The sequence below is a fragment of the Fusarium redolens genome (assembly GCF_020744475.1).
Source record: "Fusarium redolens strain MPI-CAGE-AT-0023 chromosome Unknown BKA55scaffold_16, whole genome shotgun sequence".
NCBI classification, from domain to species: Eukaryota; Fungi; Ascomycota; class Sordariomycetes; order Hypocreales; family Nectriaceae; genus Fusarium; species Fusarium redolens.
Genome location: NW_025763679.1, coordinates 823,832 through 844,349, shown reverse-complemented (window position 1 = coordinate 844,349; position 20,518 = coordinate 823,832). Strand labels below are relative to the sequence as shown.

At 47.9% G+C, this 20,518-nt stretch overlaps 10 protein-coding genes across 10 annotated transcripts; 6 read left to right on the top strand and 4 right to left on the bottom strand.

Moving 5' to 3' along the window:
- Nucleotides 1–591: 591 nt before the first annotated feature.
- Nucleotides 592–1,877, top strand: BKA55DRAFT_578965 (uncharacterized protein). Its single transcript, XM_046193788.1, has 2 exons — nucleotides 592–753; nucleotides 800–1,877. Exons 1-2 carry the CDS (start codon nucleotides 740–742, stop codon nucleotides 1,749–1,751), a joined length of 966 nt encoding a protein of 321 aa, XP_046045155.1. The 5' UTR covers nucleotides 592–739; the 3' UTR covers nucleotides 1,752–1,877.
- Nucleotides 1,878–2,810: 933 nt separating this feature from the next.
- On the top strand, nucleotides 2,811–3,836 carry BKA55DRAFT_694646 (uncharacterized protein; the record flags this gene model as incomplete). Its single annotated transcript, XM_046200067.1, has 3 exons — nucleotides 2,811–2,939; nucleotides 3,022–3,169; nucleotides 3,229–3,836. The coding sequence occupies 3 exons, from the start codon at nucleotides 2,811–2,813 to the stop codon at nucleotides 3,834–3,836; spliced, it is 885 nt and encodes a 294-aa protein (XP_046045154.1).
- A 466-nt stretch (nucleotides 3,837–4,302) lies between these two features.
- BKA55DRAFT_578962 (uncharacterized protein) lies at nucleotides 4,303–4,842 on the top strand (the record flags this gene model as incomplete). Its single annotated transcript, XM_046193787.1, has 1 exon — nucleotides 4,303–4,842. A coding segment is annotated over exon 1 (299 nt), but the record flags the coding sequence as incomplete, so codon positions are not given.
- Nucleotides 4,843–6,083: 1,241 nt separating this feature from the next.
- On the top strand, nucleotides 6,084–8,152 carry BKA55DRAFT_578959 (amino acid/polyamine transporter I). The gene has a single exon (XM_046193786.1). It carries the CDS (start codon nucleotides 6,534–6,536, stop codon nucleotides 8,052–8,054), a length of 1,521 nt encoding a protein of 506 aa, XP_046045152.1. The 5' UTR covers nucleotides 6,084–6,533; the 3' UTR covers nucleotides 8,055–8,152.
- Nucleotides 8,153–8,227: 75 nt separating this feature from the next.
- BKA55DRAFT_578957 (uncharacterized protein) lies at nucleotides 8,228–9,836 on the bottom strand. The gene is made up of 3 exons (XM_046193785.1): nucleotides 9,559–9,836; nucleotides 8,493–9,506; nucleotides 8,228–8,443 (listed from the first exon to the last, which is right to left on the bottom strand). The coding sequence occupies exons 1-3, from the start codon at nucleotides 9,592–9,594 to the stop codon at nucleotides 8,414–8,416; spliced, it is 1,080 nt and encodes a 359-aa protein (XP_046045151.1). The 5' UTR covers nucleotides 9,595–9,836; the 3' UTR covers nucleotides 8,228–8,413.
- A 209-nt stretch (nucleotides 9,837–10,045) lies between these two features.
- On the bottom strand, nucleotides 10,046–11,123 carry BKA55DRAFT_578955 (uncharacterized protein). The gene has a single exon (XM_046193784.1). It carries the CDS (start codon nucleotides 10,715–10,717, stop codon nucleotides 10,364–10,366), a length of 354 nt encoding a protein of 117 aa, XP_046045150.1. The 5' UTR covers nucleotides 10,718–11,123; the 3' UTR covers nucleotides 10,046–10,363.
- Nucleotides 11,124–12,203: 1,080 nt separating this feature from the next.
- On the top strand, nucleotides 12,204–13,625 carry BKA55DRAFT_679287 (RTA1 like protein-domain-containing protein). Its single transcript, XM_046198164.1, has 5 exons — nucleotides 12,204–12,409; nucleotides 12,462–12,656; nucleotides 12,712–13,034; nucleotides 13,084–13,154; nucleotides 13,207–13,625. Exons 1-5 carry the CDS (start codon nucleotides 12,256–12,258, stop codon nucleotides 13,379–13,381), a joined length of 918 nt encoding a protein of 305 aa, XP_046045149.1. The 5' UTR covers nucleotides 12,204–12,255; the 3' UTR covers nucleotides 13,382–13,625.
- A 1,530-nt stretch (nucleotides 13,626–15,155) lies between these two features.
- On the top strand, nucleotides 15,156–16,368 carry BKA55DRAFT_133755 (uncharacterized protein). The gene is made up of 2 exons (XM_046184855.1): nucleotides 15,156–15,338; nucleotides 15,436–16,368. The coding sequence occupies exons 1-2, from the start codon at nucleotides 15,217–15,219 to the stop codon at nucleotides 16,118–16,120; spliced, it is 807 nt and encodes a 268-aa protein (XP_046045148.1). The 5' UTR covers nucleotides 15,156–15,216; the 3' UTR covers nucleotides 16,121–16,368.
- Nucleotides 16,369–16,376: 8 nt separating this feature from the next.
- BKA55DRAFT_622962 (Intradiol ring-cleavage dioxygenase) lies at nucleotides 16,377–17,734 on the bottom strand. The gene is made up of 2 exons (XM_046196793.1): nucleotides 17,252–17,734; nucleotides 16,377–17,200 (listed from the first exon to the last, which is right to left on the bottom strand). The coding sequence occupies exons 1-2, from the start codon at nucleotides 17,533–17,535 to the stop codon at nucleotides 16,528–16,530; spliced, it is 957 nt and encodes a 318-aa protein (XP_046045147.1). The 5' UTR covers nucleotides 17,536–17,734; the 3' UTR covers nucleotides 16,377–16,527.
- A 1,029-nt stretch (nucleotides 17,735–18,763) lies between these two features.
- On the bottom strand, nucleotides 18,764–20,182 carry BKA55DRAFT_694639 (uncharacterized protein; the record flags this gene model as incomplete). The annotated part of the gene is made up of 1 exon (XM_046200066.1): nucleotides 18,764–20,182. The coding sequence occupies one exon, from the start codon at nucleotides 20,180–20,182 to the stop codon at nucleotides 18,764–18,766; it is 1,419 nt and encodes a 472-aa protein (XP_046045146.1).
- Nucleotides 20,183–20,518: the final 336 nt, after the last annotated feature.

Below are 20,518 nucleotides of genomic sequence, written 5' to 3'. Positions count from 1 at the left end.
TCAATTCGAATTCAATGGCTAGGTACCGGAAGACTGTATAAATACTCATAAATTCCCGAATGGCATTGAGAAATACTCTTGAAAAGGGAAGAAACCAAATCTTTGTGGATAAATTACAACAACAAGTTAGGTATTCTCAGTAAAAAGAAACATACTAGATGTCGGTCTTCGGCAATGCACAGCTTTGCCCATTTTAGGAAATAGCACGCGTGCAGAAGTGAAAGTGGGGAAGATAGACCAATGGTATGCCTCACCCAGCACGAAATCTTATACAGGCTAACAATCTATCAAAACCTCCGGGGGGTATCTTGCAAGGCAGAACTTGTGATATCGATGAAACGGCCTAAAATAGTAACATTTATCTATTTTCTTATGATGAAGATTTACCAGCTTTGCGAAACAGATGGAGGAGTTTATCACAAACGTGGCTAGCGTAGCAAGCCGATAGTGACAATATCTGCGCTCCTGCATGCTTCACACAGGGCGCTATGCATTATTGAGCAAGTCCAACCGGTATCTGCACTACGCACACCAAGTATTGCCCATAACAGGATAAGATCCAAATTATCCCCCGCAGAATCATTTCCTATTGATGCCCTCAACCTCCTGGTCCTTGAATTTTGATTCAAACTCATTTATCTCACCACCATTACAAACATTGTCAAAGGGCGAATATCGACTCTCTAATGCTCATGGCTGGAAGTTATCTTAAAGTCACTTCTTCTCTCTTACCTCCAACATGGCTGACATGAAGTAAAGTCTATCACCTATTCCAGGGTCTTCGGCTGACATTGTGAAGAACAGTCCCACCTGAGCCATTGACAGAAGGCTTGGATGAACCGGTAAAGGAAAATCATGTGTCAACGAAGAATTTATCGACAGGAAGCCGAACCCCTAGTGGCAGCAAAGTCCTGAAACCCATCAAAAAGCTTGATGCTTTCATTTTGCATTTAAATCGATTGATGCATACCCGGGAGAGCCACGATGCCCTGATTCTCTTTCTGGCATACGCAGCACATTTTATGGCGACAGCACTCGAAACTCCAATTCCTGGGCGACTCCGAAGCTGGGTAATCAGCGTCGGCAAGCTTTTACTGAGGATTGTGCCGCCAAGACTTTTGTCACTCTTATCAACTCCCAAGTATTCACCAGCGATAGGGTCGTTGTCTGCCAACAAAACTCTTATCGCCGAACGATTCAGGGCATTATCGAATATTCTGGACGACTGGCAGATCATCACCAGATTGTGGGGCTTGCTGTCGACATGGGCGGATGCAAAAGAATTTCTAACCAGTTTCACATCTGAAGACGAGAGCGAAGAAAAGAAAAGCAACCCACGAAGATATCTTGTTCAGAAAGCCATACGGTCTACATATATCATTGGGCTTTTTGGTTACTATGGCTTGGAGAATCTGGCGTGGCTTACAAGGCGTGGCGTTTTCAAGTGGTCAGAGAAGACCGAGTCGAAACTCATGATCTGGTCTCTCAAGTCTTGGGGTGTCTACGTTATGTCGGAGATGGCACAACTACTATACGACCGATCGGAAAGTAAGCGTACCGGAGAAAAGCAAGATGAAGAGACCAAGACAGAGTGGCGGAGAAAGTTTGTTCAAGTTCTGCTCTGGGTTCCATTGACGGTTCATTGGACACGAGAAGGTGGACTATTTCCAGAGACGATAGCTTCCTTTTTGGCGGCTTATACAGAGTTCATAACGGTCAGGGGATTATGGAAAGAAACCGCTGAGTTCTGAAGAGGATGGGGCAATTTACCGCTGGATTCGAGGAGTTGAGAATTACACTGTGTTGCGTCGTTTCGAAAGTTACTGATATAAAAGAATTCCACTTAAAAATGAAGAAATAGTTGACCAAGTTCCATAGCTCCTCTGAGTTCCATTTTCGGTACCCTACTAGAATACCGTACATGACAACAGTTCACGAGCGAAAGTCTGCCAGTAGTAGAAACCCTCACTGTTATCTTGCCGAAGTAGCGGATTTATGATGACAGGCAGCTGTCCAAGATTGATCCGTTCAGACCAGACATTATCAGGGAGCTAATGCTCTTCAGCAGTTTCCACCACCGTCGTCATCACCAAGGTCTCATGAGTCTCAAAATAGACATTGCCAATCGTTGAAAATGTCTCATGTTGACAACCGAGAGAAAGTGGCTAAGGATATTGACAAGGAACACGTCGCCTGCGTACGCCACATGCAGGTTAGTTCTGTCTTACTGGAAGACATATGCTTGGCATCATCTCAACTGCATTAGTCTGTCTTTTGTAAAATCAGGCTGCGAGGAAACTTCAACCATTGGTAAGAACCTCGATGTCAAGAGAGAGAAATGATCTTTCGTCATCCAGTGCCTTGTTTTGACTGGTTCCAGCAGGCCTCGAAAGAAAAGACAAGATACACATTTTTTCAGGTTGCAGATCAGGCTCTGGCATATCACCAATCACACCTCCTCTGCTTCAACCACATACGGCGGTATCACTCCGAGCGAGCTTCTCATTGGATCTCCAGGGCTCAGAAGCACCGAGTTTATTCTTCTGCTTGTTCAGCTCACGCATGGTTGTAATTTCTGGCGACGCCACCAACATCTATTCATGGACAGAGCACGAGATGAGCCTGGAAATGATGGCCGTGACAGGCTTTTTCTCTTGCTGCCTTTCTTCTGATCCTGTCACTTTCTTACTATGCTTGAGCTCTCCCCTTAGCCTCTCATCCGCTCGCTTGAGACTTCTGGGTATCTGTTTGCAGTGATCTAAAGGCAGCGATCAGAAACATCTCCAACACCTTCAATCATCAGCAATAAAATGGCTGATGTCTATTACGCGTTGAATGGCGGCGGCTTGACAGGCTCCCCTCTTGACCCCGCAATCACAGAGTTACCGTGGCTTGACAAAAACGACGTTCTCAAGCGCCAGAACCCAGGCACTTACGACGTTTGTGCCTACTATTCCGTCCCAGGACAGTGTAAGTAGATGTATTATTTTAAACTGAGCCTGATTGATAATGAGTTTCAAGTCTGGGTCGCGAATTACTGCTATTATTCCGGCGTTTCAACGACGACCTGTGCAACCAGCAACAGTCACATTGGATGTGAAGGATACATCAGAACGAGGTGCTTTACTTCATCGTCTTGCACCTCAACATCTTCAGACGAGCTATGTTGGTGAGTAACGATCAATAAAGGTAATGGTGTAGTCGCCGACTAACATTTGTCAAGCTCAGCGGGATGTTTCACTGCTGTTTCGACTGACAGTGACAGCGATGAGTTTACTCTTTATCCCTTTTGTACGACAGCGGATATCGAAGTCACCATGTATAAAGCTCTCAAGGGCGTATCGGCTACCGCCGAGACGTCATCAGAATCTAGTTCCGAGACTGTCAGCTCAGATGGCGGATTAACTGCCAAGACTGGAACGACTGGAGAGAGCAGAACCCAAGAGACTACCTCATCTGCCGAATCAGGTTCGTCATCTGGAGCAGATTCTTCTTCAAACTCTTCTGCCCCCATAGGAGCCATTGTTGGTGGTGTTCTTGGAGGGCTTGCCCTACTCGCCTTGATTGGCTTCGGTCTCTGGTTCATACGCCACAAAAAGCGCCAAGCAGCTCATGGACCTCACGTCGTTCCAACAACAGATCAGCCCCCAGTCGTGCCCTACTACCAGCAACAGCCTGTCACCCATGCCCAAGGCGAGGCGAACTATCAGCCTCTGGTGTCGGGGATGTCCTCTGAGCCAAAGGCGTACTCGCCTTCTGCTAACATGCGGAATTCGACTTTCAATGAACTTCAATCTTTCCATAATGAAAGCCCGAATCCAACTGGATATCGCTGACATAAGAAATAAATGATGGCAGAAGGGTACAACTACTTATTATGATATCATTGGATCCTGTTTAGAGAGACGTGAGGCGACACTGGCGGGTCCCCAACGAGTGGAAGCAACAATGAGGTGATGACACATGGATTCAGAGAGTGAATATACGGGCGAGTTTCATAATAAACAGAAGCGATAATGACATGTAAGCTGGTCATAATTATGATTTAACTTTGCCCCAAACTATGAGCATTCCATTCCATCATATGACAGGTTCTGCTGTCAATATCCGCCAACACTTTAGAGTTCCTATAAGATCCCGTATCTGATTGGGTTAAAAACGTACGATAATTGCTGGCAAGAAAACCTAGATTATGACTCTTTGGAGTATAAGATGGATGATGCCTCCAATTCCTCAGCCAAGACAATCCCACTCAAAATTAGGGTTGTCGCACCTGGCGCTCGGATTTGCCACGACTTGAGGATTGTACTGATCACAATGCGTCCAATTCTGATCCTCTCTGCTCTGCAGGGCGCTGCACTTGCTATAAAGGACGAAACGCATACTAAAGTGTACTGCAAAACGAAAATGTGGAGTACGGAGGGTCCTGTATACACTATCACCACTACCACGAAAGTCAAAGTGACCGGGACCCTGCCGCGTTGCCGATCTAAACCAGCGACCTGCAAGATCACCCCGGATCCTGTCACTACCACTGTTATTGCTAGGTCTATCTACCCCTCTTTGGTTACTGCTCCCCAAAAGATTGATACACTCACAATCACAAAGACTCGTGAGTAAGATGTGGTCACTACTTTTATATGTCATCGTCTAAGGGCCCCACAGGAACCGACACCGTTATGATGACTGCCACTGTCATGAAAACTGGCACGAGGCTTGTTACCAGTACTACAACCATTCTGTCAACTGTAACAGTCCCAACAATCTCTGGATTCACACCTCTTGCCTCGGCATCTGATTATGTTTCTCGAAAGCGAAGTCTATCCAAACGAGCCCTGCATAGGAGGAATAAATGGTGGGAATGGGAAGACGTGTGGCTGAATGACAGGGGCAGAGTCATGCCCGAGCCCAAGCTCAAGGAGATAGACGGCCCATGCACCATCAAAATCGACCCCGACGATAAAAAGCATCATGTTGAGCCAGCTCAGTTCCCTAGCATGGTTCTATGTCATAAAGTCCTCAAGATTTCCAAGACCAGGGATGCCATCAGGTGTAGACAGTGGACAAGGACGATTACACTTGCTCAAAAAACCACTACAAGGCATTCATCCATCAGAGTGCTTGTCATTAATACAGTCACTAAAGCTGATGCCACAGTGACTGCGGACGACCATCCAACGACAACCAAGACGCTCACTGAAACAACTACAACGAGCACCACCACTATAGTTGAAACTGGTACGTCTCGAGTTTGTGCTTTTGTGGTCGTAAATCACTTACCAACCATCATTACTATCTAGTGACTCGAACATATATTGCTCCAGCCGAAAGCACCTGGGCTGCTTGCAACGCTGACAATCTTGTCAATTCGGCAAACGGCGGACACGGGATTATTGCAGTGAATCTTGCAACGAACCTCTACAATATTCTCCCACCACTCTCTGGTTACGACTGTTGTGTTCAGTGCCAACAGGAGAAGGATTGCATCTTTTCCGCGGCATATACTGACGTGTGCTACAACGTCATTGGTACTAGCTGCATTCCAGGCAATGCGTTTGGCACCAACTTTACAACATTTGGAAAACTACTCCCTAAGGAGGGGCCAACGCTGAGTAATGGCCCGTGTGGCCAGATCCAGAACGCTGGCGACTCTGGGTGAGCTGTAAAAGATGTTTGTTGATTGAAAGGATATGGTGGCATTAGGTATAGATGGTTGTGCATGACCAAGACCTGCCTTTTACTGTCATGTCGATGACCAACAGGATCTTGGTGGATCACTGGGATGTACGGAATGTCGGGATATCTGTATCAAGGGCTGCAAGGACATTACTATCAACATCTTCCATCCGTGTTTAATTCTTCGCCGGCGGCCGAGTCCGAGCGTGTTCTCCCAAAATACCAATATCCGTAAGAATCATTATCATAATTTCCACGGGAGTTCGGCACATAAACCCCACCGGCCGGCTACTAACCGGCCGTAACCTCTCCATCCGCCTCCGTTAAACTAAGCCGTACTTGGAAAGACCAGGCGACATCTACCGAGTCATCGAGTAAGAATCTCAGACTTGATAACAAGGGCGGCTCTAAAACGAGACTGAACCACGTCCTCGGCTCTGACAAGGTTCGCCTAATCTTTGCGCGCGCCCCAGGTTCCCCAGAAACCCCGGAAGTTGGAGATAAGAGACGATTGGGAAGGGACAGATATGACTGGGAAATTGCGGTTACTGGTTGTCATATAGTTTGACTAAAGATTGGAGTTGCCGCGCCCTATCTTGGTGCAGATCAAGACTAGACTATGGGAGCGCGTTTGTTCTTAAGAATGCGACTGCACCCATGCGATGTCGCCCTCTTTCACTCTGGCAACGTCTTTTTACCTCTCATATTTTCGTGGCCGTGCAACCTCAACGGCATTATTGACAGTAGCGAATGACCGCAAAAAGCCCCCAGCAATACACAAATATCCTCCTCAAACAGGAGCACCGGACCTTCATCCTCGCGTCCCGTCTTGACCTTCGAGCCTGAACACCGACAGAATGGCTGAGAAACACGATATCCCCGACAATGCGTCTCTGACGCCCTCCCAAGCTGCTGGCAAGACATTCGCCACCCATCACCTCCACGGCGGCGAACAGCTTGAGAAGCGATACAGTCCTCTGTCCGTCCTCGCTTTTGCGTTTACCACCACCAATTCATGGATGGCTTTTGCTTCAGGCATTGCGGTGCCGCTTGCTTGTGGGGGAGGACCCTCGATCATCTATGGCTTGATCGCTGGTGGAATTATCATGGCTACCATCAATATTGGTTTTGCTGAATTGGCTTCAGCTTTCCCTTCGGCTGGTGGACAGTATCATATTGTCTTCATGGCCTTTCCGGCCTCGACGCGACGCGTTGCCGCTTTTTATACTGGCTGGATCTCCATCATCTACCTCATGGCTGCGACAGCGTCTTGCAACTTCTTCGCTGCTAGCTCTGTTCTGGACCTTGTCCAACTGTGGCATCCATCATATACCATCGAGGCTTGGCATACGTACTTGATGCACATCTTGCTGTGCATTATCGCCTTTGCCGCCACTTCGCGATTCCCTGCTGCCATTGGCCGATTGACCACTACTATCTTCTGGCTGTCTTTGGTCGGCTTCATCGCCTCCATGATCACTCTTCTTGCTGTCAGTGATCACAAGCAATCAGCTTCCACGGTCTTCAAGGAGTACAAGAATGTCAGTGGATGGGGAGATGGCTGGGCTATGATCACCTCTATCACTGCCTGTTTATGGGCCTACAGTGGTGTCGATGGCCCTACCCATTTGGCAGAAGAAGTGCCGAATCCCAGTAAAAATGTCCCTCGTGCCATTTTCCTGACTATTGGCCTCGGCATCACCACTGTCGTTGCTTGGACCATCGCCCTCATGTTCTCCATCAAGGATGTCGATGCCATCATTGAGTCAACAGTTCCTATTCTCGAGGTCTACAACCAGGCTCTCAACAACAGAGTTGCAACAACTATCTGGACTGTCTACTACATCGTCATGTTTTACGACATCGTTCTGAACCTATTCATCTTCTCCGGTCGAACTATTTGGTCCTTCTCGAGAGATGGGGGTGTTCCTTTCTCTGGATTCCTGTCGCATCTCAACTGGGCCAGTCCCGTTCGAGCTACTGCAGTGATGCTTGCACTTCAGATCATCATTGGAGTTTTGTACGTGGCTTCAAGCACAGCTTACAATAGCTTTATCGGCCTTACCCTATTTGCACTCAATATCACTGTCACTCTCCCCCAGGCCGCGCTCCTCGTTCGTGGACGCAGCTGTCTTCCTGAGAGGTCTTTCTCGCTTGGGAAGGCGGGATATGCCGTAAACACTGCGGCTACGCTATTTGTCGCTTTGTTCTCTGTCAGCTTTTGCTTTCCCGCCTTCATGCCTGTTACGGCATCGTCTATGAACTATCTTATTGTAGTTATGGCAGTTGGCCTGGTATTTACCACTGCCCTCTGGTTTGGTGGTCTCCGAAAGACGTTCACCGGACCCCAGATTAGTCTGGACGGGGAGGATCAATAGAAGTATTCTCAACAACCATGAAGGAAGAGAACTATCTTGACATTATGAATTATTTTTAGGTAGCTTCACGTAGCCCTGTAAGGAATTTCAAGTTGACGAATATTGATCTTAAATTCTTTCAACGTTTGTGACTGTTATAAGATAGATTTTGAACAAGATCATTGTAAAGTAAATTTCTTGAGCAACGATTCTATTTTGCTAAGATGTTGATAAGCCTTACAAAAACATAATCTTTCTGTTTCAGAATCTCGTTCTTCATGTATCGAGTTATTTACACATGGCGACATCCAATACCTCCTACCAAACCCTTGCACATGATTTCTCAGCTTCCCCTAACTCCGTGCTCCACTCATATAACCCTACAACTTCATGACATATTTTCCCTCCAACTGCATTCGTATTAGCTTGGTCACATTCATCGGCAGCCATCGCACTTACCTGTCCCTTCGACATCTTCTCCATTAGACCCTCAATATCCTCGAGATCTGCCCACTTGATCTTGGGGATCACAAGCCTCCGCTTGACAAATTGTAAAGCCTCGAGGATATCAGCCCTCGTCCCCACTGCCGAGCCTTTCACAGTCCAGCCATTGTCAATGAACCAGAGCGGGTGGAAGGAGATCTTGGCTTCTTCTGGTAGAATCGACACGCACATCAATGTGCCAAATGGCCCAAGCATGTCGAATGCCTTCTGGTACGCAGCAGCAGCTGTCGCCGTGACGATAACAGCTTTAGCTCCTTGACCATCAGTCAGATCCTTGACTTGTTTTCCCGAATCTACGCCAGACAAAGCATCTACATAATGCTCGGCGCCTTGAGCTTTGCAGTATTCCTCTTTTCCGGCGCCGGCGTCAACAGCAATGACTCGGTAACCCATGGCGTGAGCATACGCCACACCCAGAGCTCCTACACCGCCGCCTGCGCCGGAAATGACAACCCATTGTCCTGGTGTGAGGTTGCAGTTCTTGATAGCCTTGTAGGCTGTGACGCCTCCGCAAAGAATAGGCGCGATCTCTTCGTCGGGAATATCATCAAAGGTTGACGGGATGCGAGCCAGGTATCGCAAGGGCACAAGAGTATACTCGGCAAAGGTACCATCGTATGCTTTGGCAGAGTGCAGAGCCTCAACGCATCGCGTCTCACCCTCATTGGCAATGTCAACGCACATGTTGCAGGTTCCACAAATATCTCGAATCCAGGCTATTCCAACCCTCTGGCCAATCTGGACGCTGGGGTCCAAGTTGGCAATATTGGAGCCAAGCTCTGCGACTTTGCCAACGCCCTCATGACCCAGAATCTTCCCCACGGGTCCCATATGACCCAGGGCCATACCTAGATCAGAGCCACATAAACTGGTGAGTGAAAGCCGGATAAGAACTTCATTGGGGCCAGGGACAGGGCGTGGGAGCTGCTTGATCTCAAACGTGGGTTTTGCATTGTGCTCCTGCGATGACTGCTGGGATTAATACTTAGGGTCAGGCACAATGACTTCTGGAGTGACATACGGTAAGAACAGCAACCTTGTAAGTTTCCGACGTCATCTTAGTGGTGTTCGAAAGGGTAAACGAGTAAGGTTACCATTAGTCTTGTTAGATGCGGAGGCCCCAGATCTTAAGTGAGAGCATAAAATGGCTGTCTCAGGCAGGGCTATCCAGACAAGGTAAATCACCCCGCGTCTCCGATATCGTAGAATCACGAGAATCATTAATCATGTTTATCTGGATATGGCAACCCTCGCTTTGGCCGGCGGCCACGTCCGGACCGGGTCGTTTCAACATTCCCAACACGGCAAAGTGTGCGGAGATGACGTCCCGGGATATCGTCATGGCAGTTGTGGGGTAAACCGCATCCTACGCAACGTTATCAGCCGGGAGTACAGCTCAGATGACGGTCGGCCCTGATTGGGCTATCTCCAAGATCAAAGAGTCTGGTTGGATATTCTCATGACAAGTATTATTACCCCACATTACCGGCCGGTTCATCGTCCCACATGGGGCATGTCAGGCCTGTGTAACTTTAACTTTATCGGCAATACTTTTCTCATTTTTAATCAGTAGCTCAATATAAAGAGGCTTAAAAAGAGAGATGATATTTGACTCTGGAGCGCCATCACCATCACTGAACACGAACCTCCTCCCACTAATCATCAAGGGACTCGGAACTTGACAGTTCTCCTTCCATCACTCCGGGGCAGTACGTCTCTCCTTCCCTGAAGAATGATAGGAACATCCATGCCTTGGATGATATAACAAAAGCCATTGCCCTTAGCAATCAACAAGACCAATTCCATTCTTCCTTGAGCTGTCATCGCTAGGCGCCGGTCCCTCGATCGTGGGAATGATCGTTCTGCATCTGACAGATCCCCTTTGTTGGCATTACGCGGGGGAAATGGAGATATAGTTTCAAACGAAATGTTCGGAGCCCCAACTCGAGATTGGTCGTTACTGGAAGTGCGGCACTATCGCAAACAATCGTAGATGTGATATATGAACGGCCGCAGTCATACGAAACTGCTTCGTATCTACCTTCTGCCTCGTCCAGCACCATTTCCTCCGAACTACAGCGGATTACATCATTGTCAGATCCTGGTAGCAGGTGCAAAATGCGGATTGAATCATGGGATGTCAAAGCTTGATGTGCGTAAGTGTTTGTATCTTGATCCATATCGACTTGGCCTTCGGAAGATTGATGACGTTGAGAGAAAACAACAGGATTTCTGCAGGTTCAAGATGGTAGCATCAAGTTGGCCCACTTAGCTTCAGCAGCTCCTGACTTGTTACCTCTGTCTTCTTCCATAAGCTGTTAACGGGGACATAAGTCCTACTAAGAAACCTACAGGCCTTTGGGCCCCAGGTCGTTTAACCTACAGCTTTATGGCAGAGAACGCCATTGTGTGACACCAAGCGGTAGAAAAATGCCGCAGGCCACTTTAGGAGCTCACTTAAGGTGATGGGGTATATTGGCTTCATAAAGCAAACCAGATACAGCGCACTAAATCCACTCGTGGTGTATAGTCTTGCTAGGTACAGAACAATCAAACGTCTTCAGAACGGTGCCTCGAATAGCCAGATTCTCCACCATGATCAGATTTCTTATCAGATTCGCGAGAATCCCCCTCTAGATCATCTTCCATTTCGTGACCTCAGCCCAGAAATCTGGGATATTGATCACGAGCCGGGTTTGGAAGAGCTTTCATTTGTGAACGGTTAGGAGCAAAGCAATTCATCAAGACCGCCGTAGCAAACTCTCATTTCCAACTGTCTCTGCGCCACTCACGTTTCCTACTTTATTTATCCAGCCTCATCTTCCCGCTAGCTTTGGCAGCTTCGACCACTGTTTTTTCTGTATAAGAACCTCATCAAGAAACCTTAGCGCCTCTCGCTCATATGCGGGACTTAGCTCATTGCACGGTACCTTACGTTCTGACCATGCTAAGTTGTCTGAGAAGAGTAACGAAGTATCATAGCTTGATTCAAATCCCAGATTCCTGCGTGCATGCGTGTACAAGTATTTAGCCTTCCGTGAAGCTCGTAAAAGGTTGCGTCATTTGCCGACAGCTTCAACTCAAACCTCCTTCTCTCATCATCTCGAGCGTCTCACTGTGACGCTCTTCAGCTTCATAAGCCACGTGAGACCTCGCTTAGAGTTAAATCCATTTCCAGAATCCCATTCGAGGAAATCAACGTGGCTATTGAGGCTTTCCAGCCCTAATCTCCCAACAATAGGGACCTAAACCAAGCCTCCATAGCGATTCGAGACGTTACAATTTTAAGCTCGAATGGTCTCACCAAAAAGAGACTGTGATTCGATATGGTTGCATGCTACGTAACAACTGACTAGTGACGTCTGTCTCTAAAGAAAGCGCCACATATGACTGGCTGAGTTGGCGTTTCGAAACTCAATTCTTGATTGGGTACTAACTACTAGCCGTGGCGTTGGAAGCACGAATGCGGGTTCAGCGTGGCTTATTCGTTGCTAGTTTTGACGCATTTGTGAGGCATTGCTATGGTGCTAGGATTCCAGTTGTGCAGATGTGGCTTATCTGTTAGAGCTTGATATGAACCCATCACGGCGTTTGCCGTTGCAGTGTTGTAGGAAGTTGGAGTTATATAAGGTCTGAACGCAGATGGACTTTTGAGACAATTCGCACAATCACATCTCAGTTCTTCAACTTCAAACATCATCTCTAATAATCCGCCACCATGGACGCACCCAAGTCTTACTATCTCTACAACCCTTCGGAGCCTTTGGCTGGAGTTGTCGCGGGCCTCTATGGAGTGAGTTTTTGTATCACCCTCTATCAAATTATTAGGAAAAAAGCCTGGGTATGGCTTTTTATGTTGCTTGCTATTGCGAGTAAGTCAATCATTCCACAAATACGAGGCTTGTCAGCTAATCATTATTGCAGTGGAGGTCATTGGCTACGCAGCTCGAGTCGTATCCGCTACTAAGCCAACGGAAAAGGGACCTTACGTGCTTCAGTTCACACTTGTGATTTTACCCCCAGTATTGATGGCCGGAGTCATCTATGTTATCTTCGCCAGAATTGTCTTCTGGGTTGTTCCCCCTGAGTCGAGAACCCTGCGATTTCTCTGGGTCCCTCGTAAGTAATCTTCGCGACGAGAGAGAGAAAGAGATACTAATGGTTTCTGCTACAGCTCGCTTCATCACTCTTCTCTTCGTTGGCTTCGATGTCATCTCGCTCCTCCTCCAACTTGTCGCCGCAGTTCTCATCGCCGGTACCGACCCCACTGATCCAGATGCGAAGAGCAAACTCAATCTGGGTAAGACCCTTGGTCTTGTCGGTGTGAGCACTCAAATTGCCGGCTTTGGTCTTTTCACTGTCTCCGCCATCCGCTTCCACTTCACTACGAGACGACTAAGTCCCGACTTTGCCAAGGATAATCAGGAGAAGCATGGTATTGTGAAGAAGTGGCAGACCCTACTCATTGTAGTCAATGTCTCATGCCTACTCATTCTTGTAAGCAAATTATTCATCTATCTACGACCCAGTTACTTATCGCGAATAGATCCGTTCCATCTACCGTGAGATTGACTTCGCCGGCGGCAAGGATGGCACTACTCACCAGAAAGAGTGGTAGTAAGTAAAACTTGTCCTATATCCTTGAACCAAGCTAACAGTTGTCCCCTAGTTTATATGTGTTTGATACCCTGCCGATATTGCTCGTCGTTTTCCTCTACAACGTCTTCTTTCCTGGTAGCTATCTTAAGCACCTTGGTTTCAAAGTGCCCAAGGAACATCAGGGGACGGTCCTGGACGCGGAGACAGCCGACAAGCAGACTTCAACAACTACAGAGTCTGTATAATGCGAAACATTTTGACTACAGATATTTCAAGCGCCAGTGGGCTTCTGGGTGGGATTGAGAGGTTCTTGCTTGTTTTTCTTGTGCTTTATGGGGTTTCTTGTTCGACTTTGCCTTTTATCAACGATATGCTTCAAGCGTTAAGCAAACAATATCAGTTTATGTAGCCAAATAGAATCACTGTTATCTGGTATTCAAGCATCACCGGGCTCCCGACCGTCTTTTGTATCGTCTAGGCTAGTCTATGAGTCATGTACGCAAGTTTGTTGGGATCGCCGTCTTGTTTCTTTTAGTTGAAGTGCTATGATGTCTGTTCCCTTTCCCCAAAACCCAGGTAGATCATCAAGTAGGCCCCCGGGATTTATGGTACTTAATGCAGCCTTCTCGCGCCGAATTATGTCTAGGTGCCGATTACGGATACGTGTCGCATCGATAGACTCGGTAGCTAGAGAAAGCCGACTACAGGGGTGAAGCCAAGAGATGAACCAGGCTAATTCAACGACGGACAAGCGAGAAGCTGAGCCAACAGAGCCGAAGTGATTTTAAACTTGACCGTATCAACCGTGGTTCGCACACGGTACTCTATGGCTTACATTGCGACTACTGATCTTCACCGCATGGCTTGATTGCGAACATTGTCGTACAGGGTTCTGTAGGTGTTCTTCCAGATTACCTGATCCAGCTAGATTCGAATGATCAACTACAGGACTTATGCACGCATCGCGGGAATCGTCGGCTATACCACGCGTTACTTTGTCCTATGCTTATCGTTTCGAGTGGACACTGGTCTGAAGCGTACTCGTTTAATAAACCGTCTGAAGCCGAGCTACACAGACTATTAAGACAACAACATTATCGAGGTAAAAGTTCCAGAGGATGGAGAGCCAATCGACATGAGGATACTGCGTAGGTCATAGAAAATTCCAAATGAACAGCAAGGGAGTGGAAGAGGTTGGCATTTAGCTCTCACCGTGGTGAGTGCTAGAGGAGGAGGGGGGAAGACTAAGCTCGGGGTCACAGGAGAGTTATGGCGCTGAATCAGCATGCGAAAGTCAATTAATTCAAGAGCACACTAATCTTTTTGCTAGAACACTTCAAACAATTAGAAATACATTTTGAATTGAGGCCAACGTCTTGAGTTGACTACGCAGTACGTAAGTGAACCTTGAACAGGACAGGGCTGACATCAAGGTCCGTGCTTCACCCCTGAAGATGAATCCGGGGTTAGCTCTAGCGCTTCAACAAGTCAACTCAACTCAACTCAATTCTTATGCCGACGTGGGGAAACGCGGAGTCGTCAAGAAGCCGAATAAGAGCACAAGCCGGTCTAGAAGTTAGCATGCCGTGTCACAGCATTGCCAAGGGTTATCGCGCCTCAACAAATCCCGAACGTAGCCGAATTCCTGCCACGTAATGGTCACCTAGGTGAGTCAACCATGGCTCCTGGTTAACCCGACGCAAGACGGCTGAGATTAGCGCAGCCGCACCGCTCACCGTGATGACCCACAAGGTGAGCTTACGCAAAGCCTGATTGGGCCTCCGACATGATTGTTTTCGTGATGATCGCAAGCATTTGGTGATTTTGTTGAGGAATGCCTTGTCGGATGATGACGGGTTGGTGCTACTGTAGTAGCTACAGCGGTAGTTCAGCGCTTGTGGACGCCAAAGTGTTGTGATAGGTCGCCCTGGATGGCTGGTTTCACGGTGTTTCGGTGTCTCGGTATCAAGTGCCGTAGACTATAATAAGAGTCATAACCTAGAAAGTCAAAGAGATTATAATCTGATTCTTTAGCTTTTCCAATATTCTCAATTGATTGACTTGATTGTGGATTGTCAAGATGACGGATGTTATGAGTATTAGGGAGCAGCAGCACTGTACACTGCAGTACTTTGCTGTTGACCTTGCGGCTGCGGCTTTCGCTTCTGCTTTGGTCACTCCCTGGGTGACAGCCATTGATAAGTAAGTGCCCAAAATCCTATAAACACTATCTCAGCAAACAGTATCATCGATATTCTTATGTTCAAGATACTGTGGATACTAACAAAGTCGCCATTAGACTTGTCTTCAACAAAGCCACCAGCAACACGTCCATCAAGTCATCCATGCGAAAGTGGGCATCCAAGCCCAAGGCAACATTTGCTTCTCTCTTCATACCATTCCTGGTATACTTCGGAACCTACGCCACTGCCAACATGTTCGATTCTTTCAATGCCGTCCAATACGATTGCGATCCTTCTATCGTCTGCTCATCTCCCGCGAAGTTCGCCGCAACCACGACCGTCAGTTCAGGGCTGAGTATATTCAAAGACGCATACTTTTCGAGAATGTCTTGCGGAATGTCGACCCCTCTGCTGAGTTATGCACTGTTTACCCTGCGAGATGCGGTGACTATATACGCTTCGTTCAACCTGCCTACTATGATTGCTCCCAAGCTTGCCGAGTTTCCCTTCGCGTCGATTACCCCGTTTGCCAACATCTTTCAGTCTGAAGATGCAAGGCTTAAGATGGCCCAACTGTTCATGCCAGCTGCATCTCAAGTTGTCAGTACTCCGATTCACCTGCTCGGTCTGGATGTGCATGCTCGTCAAGTTCGCATGACAATCAAAGATCGCATTAGTGTCATTCGGCGCTACACTGGCTTTGCTACACCTTTACGTATGATACGAGTTTTACCTTCGTTTGGTATTGGTAGTGTGGCCAATACTGGCTTTAGGAGGAACATGATGGCTCGGGTGGTTTGATTTGACCTGCGGTTAGAGATGCTTTAGGTTCAACACAGGAACTCCAAGACAGCCTCAACGCGGAGAAGTCGTATTTATTTTGCGTTCATAAAAGTCTACCAGAAATTGAGAATATCTTATCAAGTCGAAATTTACTGTGCGGTTAAATCATTTGTCTGGTCTTCGAAACAAACATTATTCTTGGTCCTGTTCTTTCGATTTGTTGGTGAGCTTATAGCTACTGAATCACGACATGCAAAGGCGGGCACTGGTTTATGGAAAGTCAATGGTTTATCTTTTACTATTTAATACCATAGTAGTCATCGAACACATGAATCAAACGCTAAAGTCCACTCATTCAATGCTATGTATATGCATCCTCATGCCTTCGTTCTTTTTTTTTTTCCTTCTCTTTCTTTTTTCTTTGCTTAGAACTTGCCTTGATCGGCGTTCTGCATCAACATGGTGTTATCAGGCTTGTACTTCTTGGAAGCAAGGTTGACATTGTACTCGACATCGAGAACAGCGCCCTTGGGGTCGTCCTTAGCAGGCTTGAAATCAAGGAGGAGATCATCCTTGACAGCGCAGGCAGTGTCGGTCTCGAGATAAGGATCGTCGCTGGGGTACAGCTGAGCAGTAACGCCGAGGTAATCATCGTGGGTGACCATGATGTGAATGTGAGCAGGGCGGTAAGGATGACGGCCCATGATCTTGAGGAGCTCGGCGGAGGGACCAGATGTGTCGATGGCGTACTCGGTGGGCTTGAGGCAGTAAAACCAGAACTTTCCGTCGGCGTCGGTGCGGAACTTGCCACGAAGGTTGTGGCGCGATTGGTTCTCGGGATCGTGGGCGTCGTATTTGCCGTTGGTGCTGGCTTGCCACATGTCGAAAACGGCGTTGGGAATTCCCTTTCCGGTATCAACGTCGCGGATGACGCCGTGGAAGAATGTGAGTTGACCGTCCTTGGGCATGTCTTGGACGACGCTGGCGCCGAGGTCGCGGAAGGGGGTCTCGGGAGACCAGAAGGGACCGAGAATGCTGGAGGATGTAGGGGCCTTGCCGCCGTCGGTGACGACCTTGTGGTTGATCTCATCGACGAGACTGCGATTGTAAGCGATTGATTTGGCGGGCGCAATTGATTTGGGTACTTACGACTCAATTCCGAGAATGTCGCAGACGCGCCATGTCTCGTTGCGGTTCTTCTTGTAGGCCTGACCAAGAGAGTTGATGTAGTTGACGCCGATGATCCACTCGTCCTGAGTGAGCTCGACCTCTCTGCAGAAATCATGCATGTGACGAATGAGAGAAGTGAGAATCACACGCTGGCGGGGGTCGGTCTCGGGGCTCATGAGGCCGATGACATGGTCTGTGAAGTTGGGGTCGAACTTTGATTGCGCCTTGGCGCCGTTGGTGCCGTTTGTACCGTTGGAGGCCATTTTGATGACTGGAGTGTCTGGGGAAGAAAAAGAAGAACTTGAAAGATCTGGGGTATCTGGAGATGGGTGATGATGAGGGAAAAGACGTTTGGGTCAGAACGTGGAGGTCGCGACGTTAAGTATGAAAATGAATTGTCGTTTGCCGTTACCGTAGCCGGGAGACTTGGAGGGGGCGGGGCCGTGGATCATGGACGCCAACAGTAGCGGCAATTCAAGTCGGCTCTCCACGTCAGAATGACCATTGCAAATACTGAATCTCTATTGGTCCATGTCCACTAGAACAATCTTGGGGTAAGAGATCCGAACCGGGGGAAATATTCTTACCCGCAGGTGCCGTACCAAGATGCCGATTCCTCACCAAGCGGATCTTTGTTTCTCCAACTTTTTCACCTTCTGGATGAATAGATTGCCGATTCTTCTTACCGGATCTGGTTCTCGTACGATTTATTACCGTTTTTTGACTGGTGTATTGTCGCGAACCATTCATTTCACGTGCATACCTGTTTGCTTCAACCTTGAAAGGCCATTCTTGAGCTCACGGCAAAAATTCACGGTATGTTCAGCTGGACAAGACAATATCCAGATTACATCAATCCGAAAACATCAGGCCATCTTGAATAACAAGAAATATCGCCTTCAGAAGCAACCATGACCAAGACAGCTCAATCACAGAGCAAGATCTAGGGTACCTCGTCAATTGACTCTGGGGTCCCCGGCTGGTCAACCTGGGGTAGCGGCAATCATGCCAGGGTCCTGGGACTAAGTCAACGCGTCGGCCTTATTAAACTCGCCGGGAATAATGTCATGACGCTTCTGAACCGAAACCTATCAATTTGCGCTCATTGGGAAAGTGTACTCAATCGACGATACCGAGGGCAATGTGATGGGGAATCATGGATGCGGGGCATTGGACGACCCCGCCAAAAACCTCAGCGAGTCCAGCAAATAGCGACGAGTATCAGTAACAGATGCACGTACAAAGCAAGGGCGCCATGTCTCAAATGGGTTTAGTGTCAAAAATTCTAGAAGATACAGCGGCTTTAAATTGTTGAACTCTGAAAACATGCTCCCTCCTACCAGCTCTAAGCCCCATCAAGGAGGAATCCACAGCTACAGTCTGCACGCTCCACTAGGTTTCCGCCTTGCCCAGTAATACACGCAACGACCTCAAGATCAATATCCGAACATCAAGGAGAAGCCCTCGCGCTAACAATCAAACAATTTTCCTTCAATTACCAGGCAGATACTTCGCAAAGGACCCATGAACCCGTGCAAACTGCTCACCAAATGCTCTGCAAAGTTGATCAAATGGCTTACCGACCAAGTCCATGCTGCAGAAGGAAGAGGCATACCATCTTTGAATGTCGATGATGAAGAACTTTCCATCGAGGCTTGCTTCCGATAGGCCAACCCTCATGACACACCCGACATCAAGCGATTCGAATAGGTCAGGATATTGCGTCTTGAGTTGCTGCTGCCACCACTTGCAAAAGTTGTTGAGTTCTTCTAGCTTTGCTTCTTGTCTCTCAGTCACTCTTTGGTCTGTATTTGGATGTCGTAGACCAGCGGCGCGAAAATCGAAGTGACAATCGTGACGAAGGGCCGATGTATTAAATTGCTTTGTTTGTTGATTGCGTGAAGAGAAACCTCGAGCAATAATCTGGTCGTCAATCATCAAAACACGTATATGGCCCCATTCGGAAAACGGTGGAAAGAATTGTTGGTGAAAGACTCTCCTGTTGGCGAAACCCTGCGTGTTTGGCTGACTATGGACATACTCATTGTCCTCCGGATTTGCGTCATATTGTATGTAGTCGTCACGGTCGCCAAACCCGAATCTGACAAATTGTGGCCCCTGCAGTTCAGCTAGTGTGCAAGCTCCGATGCCCAAGCATGTCTTGGGCCTATGACGGTACGTTTCTGGTGTAGATTCATCCCTTGCGATAGTGTCTAGTGCCATGATGTCGGCAGCCTTGTACCCATAATTCCAATTCTCATGGTAGTTTGGAAATACGCTGATGTCGCTACGTGAAGCCTGGAGTGCGTCGAGGGCTTCATAAAGATCGCGAACATGAGGATGCACGGTCCAGTCGTGACGTTGGAGTGGGATGTAGAATAGAACCGGCCGACTGTATTCGAACACATGATCGGCGAGAGAGTTGGCTCCTTGTTTTATAAGTCCTTCGATCCACTCAAGCGTGCGGTATTCAATTGTCATACGTTGAGATCTTTCGGCCCAGAGCACCGTGACGATCTGTTGATGAAGAAGAACAAGGCGTTCATTCCATTGCGGCTCGATTAGTTTGGTTTTGGACTTCTGTAGCTTGGCAATACGACCAGCCAAGTCGGCTAGACCATTTTCTTGTTTCTTTTTGGGGCCGATGTTGCTGACAAGCCCAGGACCTAGGCTATCTTCCAGTTGCTGCAGTCTTTCAGGCGTTAAACTGCCTAGGACGTCGCCGGCCTCAAATGAGCTCGCAGCTGGGTCACAGGGGATTCTGGCGTCGTGACCCTCTTCACCGATGTCTTTGTAACGGCTGACACCAAGAAAGATGACGTGGACCCCAGGCTCGAAAGTTTCGTGTCGGGGAGTTTTCGCGGGCGTGGAAGCCGCCTGTGTCGGTGCGGCTCTCTTGTTTGCCGACATCGTTGCATCTGATCTGGTTGAAGATATGATGTTAGCTTGTCTAGATAAAGATATGACCAGGATCTTCACTCACAGCTTGAAAGCCTCACAGTTAGGCGTGATGTGGAAGAGAGAATATCGAAAATGAATCGAATGGAAGGAAATTGTTTGTTGTTGTCTTGGGGGTGAACGCGCCTAAGCATTACTGACACTGCTGGGCAAGTGCCGCCTTTCCGCTAAAAGCTTTGACAGATGACGTAACTTTTTAAAGGACAGGAAAAAGTGAGAGACGCAAATTATGGATGAAAGGTGAAGGAGAGATGGTGGATAGTGGATAGGCCGAGAAATGTGTGAGCT

Coding starts and splice junctions, on each gene's coding strand:
- BKA55DRAFT_578959 (XM_046193786.1), top strand. CDS start 6,534: ATGGCTGAGAAACACGATATCCCCGACAATGCGTCTCTGACGCCCTCC.
- BKA55DRAFT_578957 (XM_046193785.1), bottom strand. CDS start 9,594: ATGACGTCGGAAACTTACAAGGTTGCTGTTCTTACC. Junction 9,507..9,558: donor ACAAGGTTGCTGTTCTTACC/GTATGTCACTCC, acceptor TAATCCCAGCAG/TCATCGCAGGAGCACAATGC. Junction 8,444..8,492: donor AGAAGATGTCGAAGGGACAG/GTAAGTGCGATG, acceptor ATACGAATGCAG/TTGGAGGGAAAATATGTCAT.
- BKA55DRAFT_578955 (XM_046193784.1), bottom strand. CDS start 10,717: ATGGATCAAGATACAAACACTTACGCACATCAAGCTTTGACATCCCAT.
- BKA55DRAFT_679287 (XM_046198164.1), top strand. CDS start 12,256: ATGGACGCACCCAAGTCTTACTATCTCTACAACCCTTCGGAGCCTTTG. Junction 12,657..12,711: donor GCGATTTCTCTGGGTCCCTC/GTAAGTAATCTT, acceptor TTTCTGCTACAG/CTCGCTTCATCACTCTTCTC. Junction 13,155..13,206: donor ACTCACCAGAAAGAGTGGTA/GTAAGTAAAACT, acceptor GTTGTCCCCTAG/TTTATATGTGTTTGATACCC.
- BKA55DRAFT_133755 (XM_046184855.1), top strand. CDS start 15,217: ATGACGGATGTTATGAGTATTAGGGAGCAGCAGCACTGTACACTGCAG. Junction 15,339..15,435: donor TGGGTGACAGCCATTGATAA/GTAAGTGCCCAA, acceptor AGTCGCCATTAG/ACTTGTCTTCAACAAAGCCA.
- BKA55DRAFT_622962 (XM_046196793.1), bottom strand. CDS start 17,535: ATGGCCTCCAACGGTACAAACGGCACCAACGGCGCCAAGGCGCAATCA. Junction 17,201..17,251: donor GACATTCTCGGAATTGAGTC/GTAAGTACCCAA, acceptor TTACAATCGCAG/TCTCGTCGATGAGATCAACC.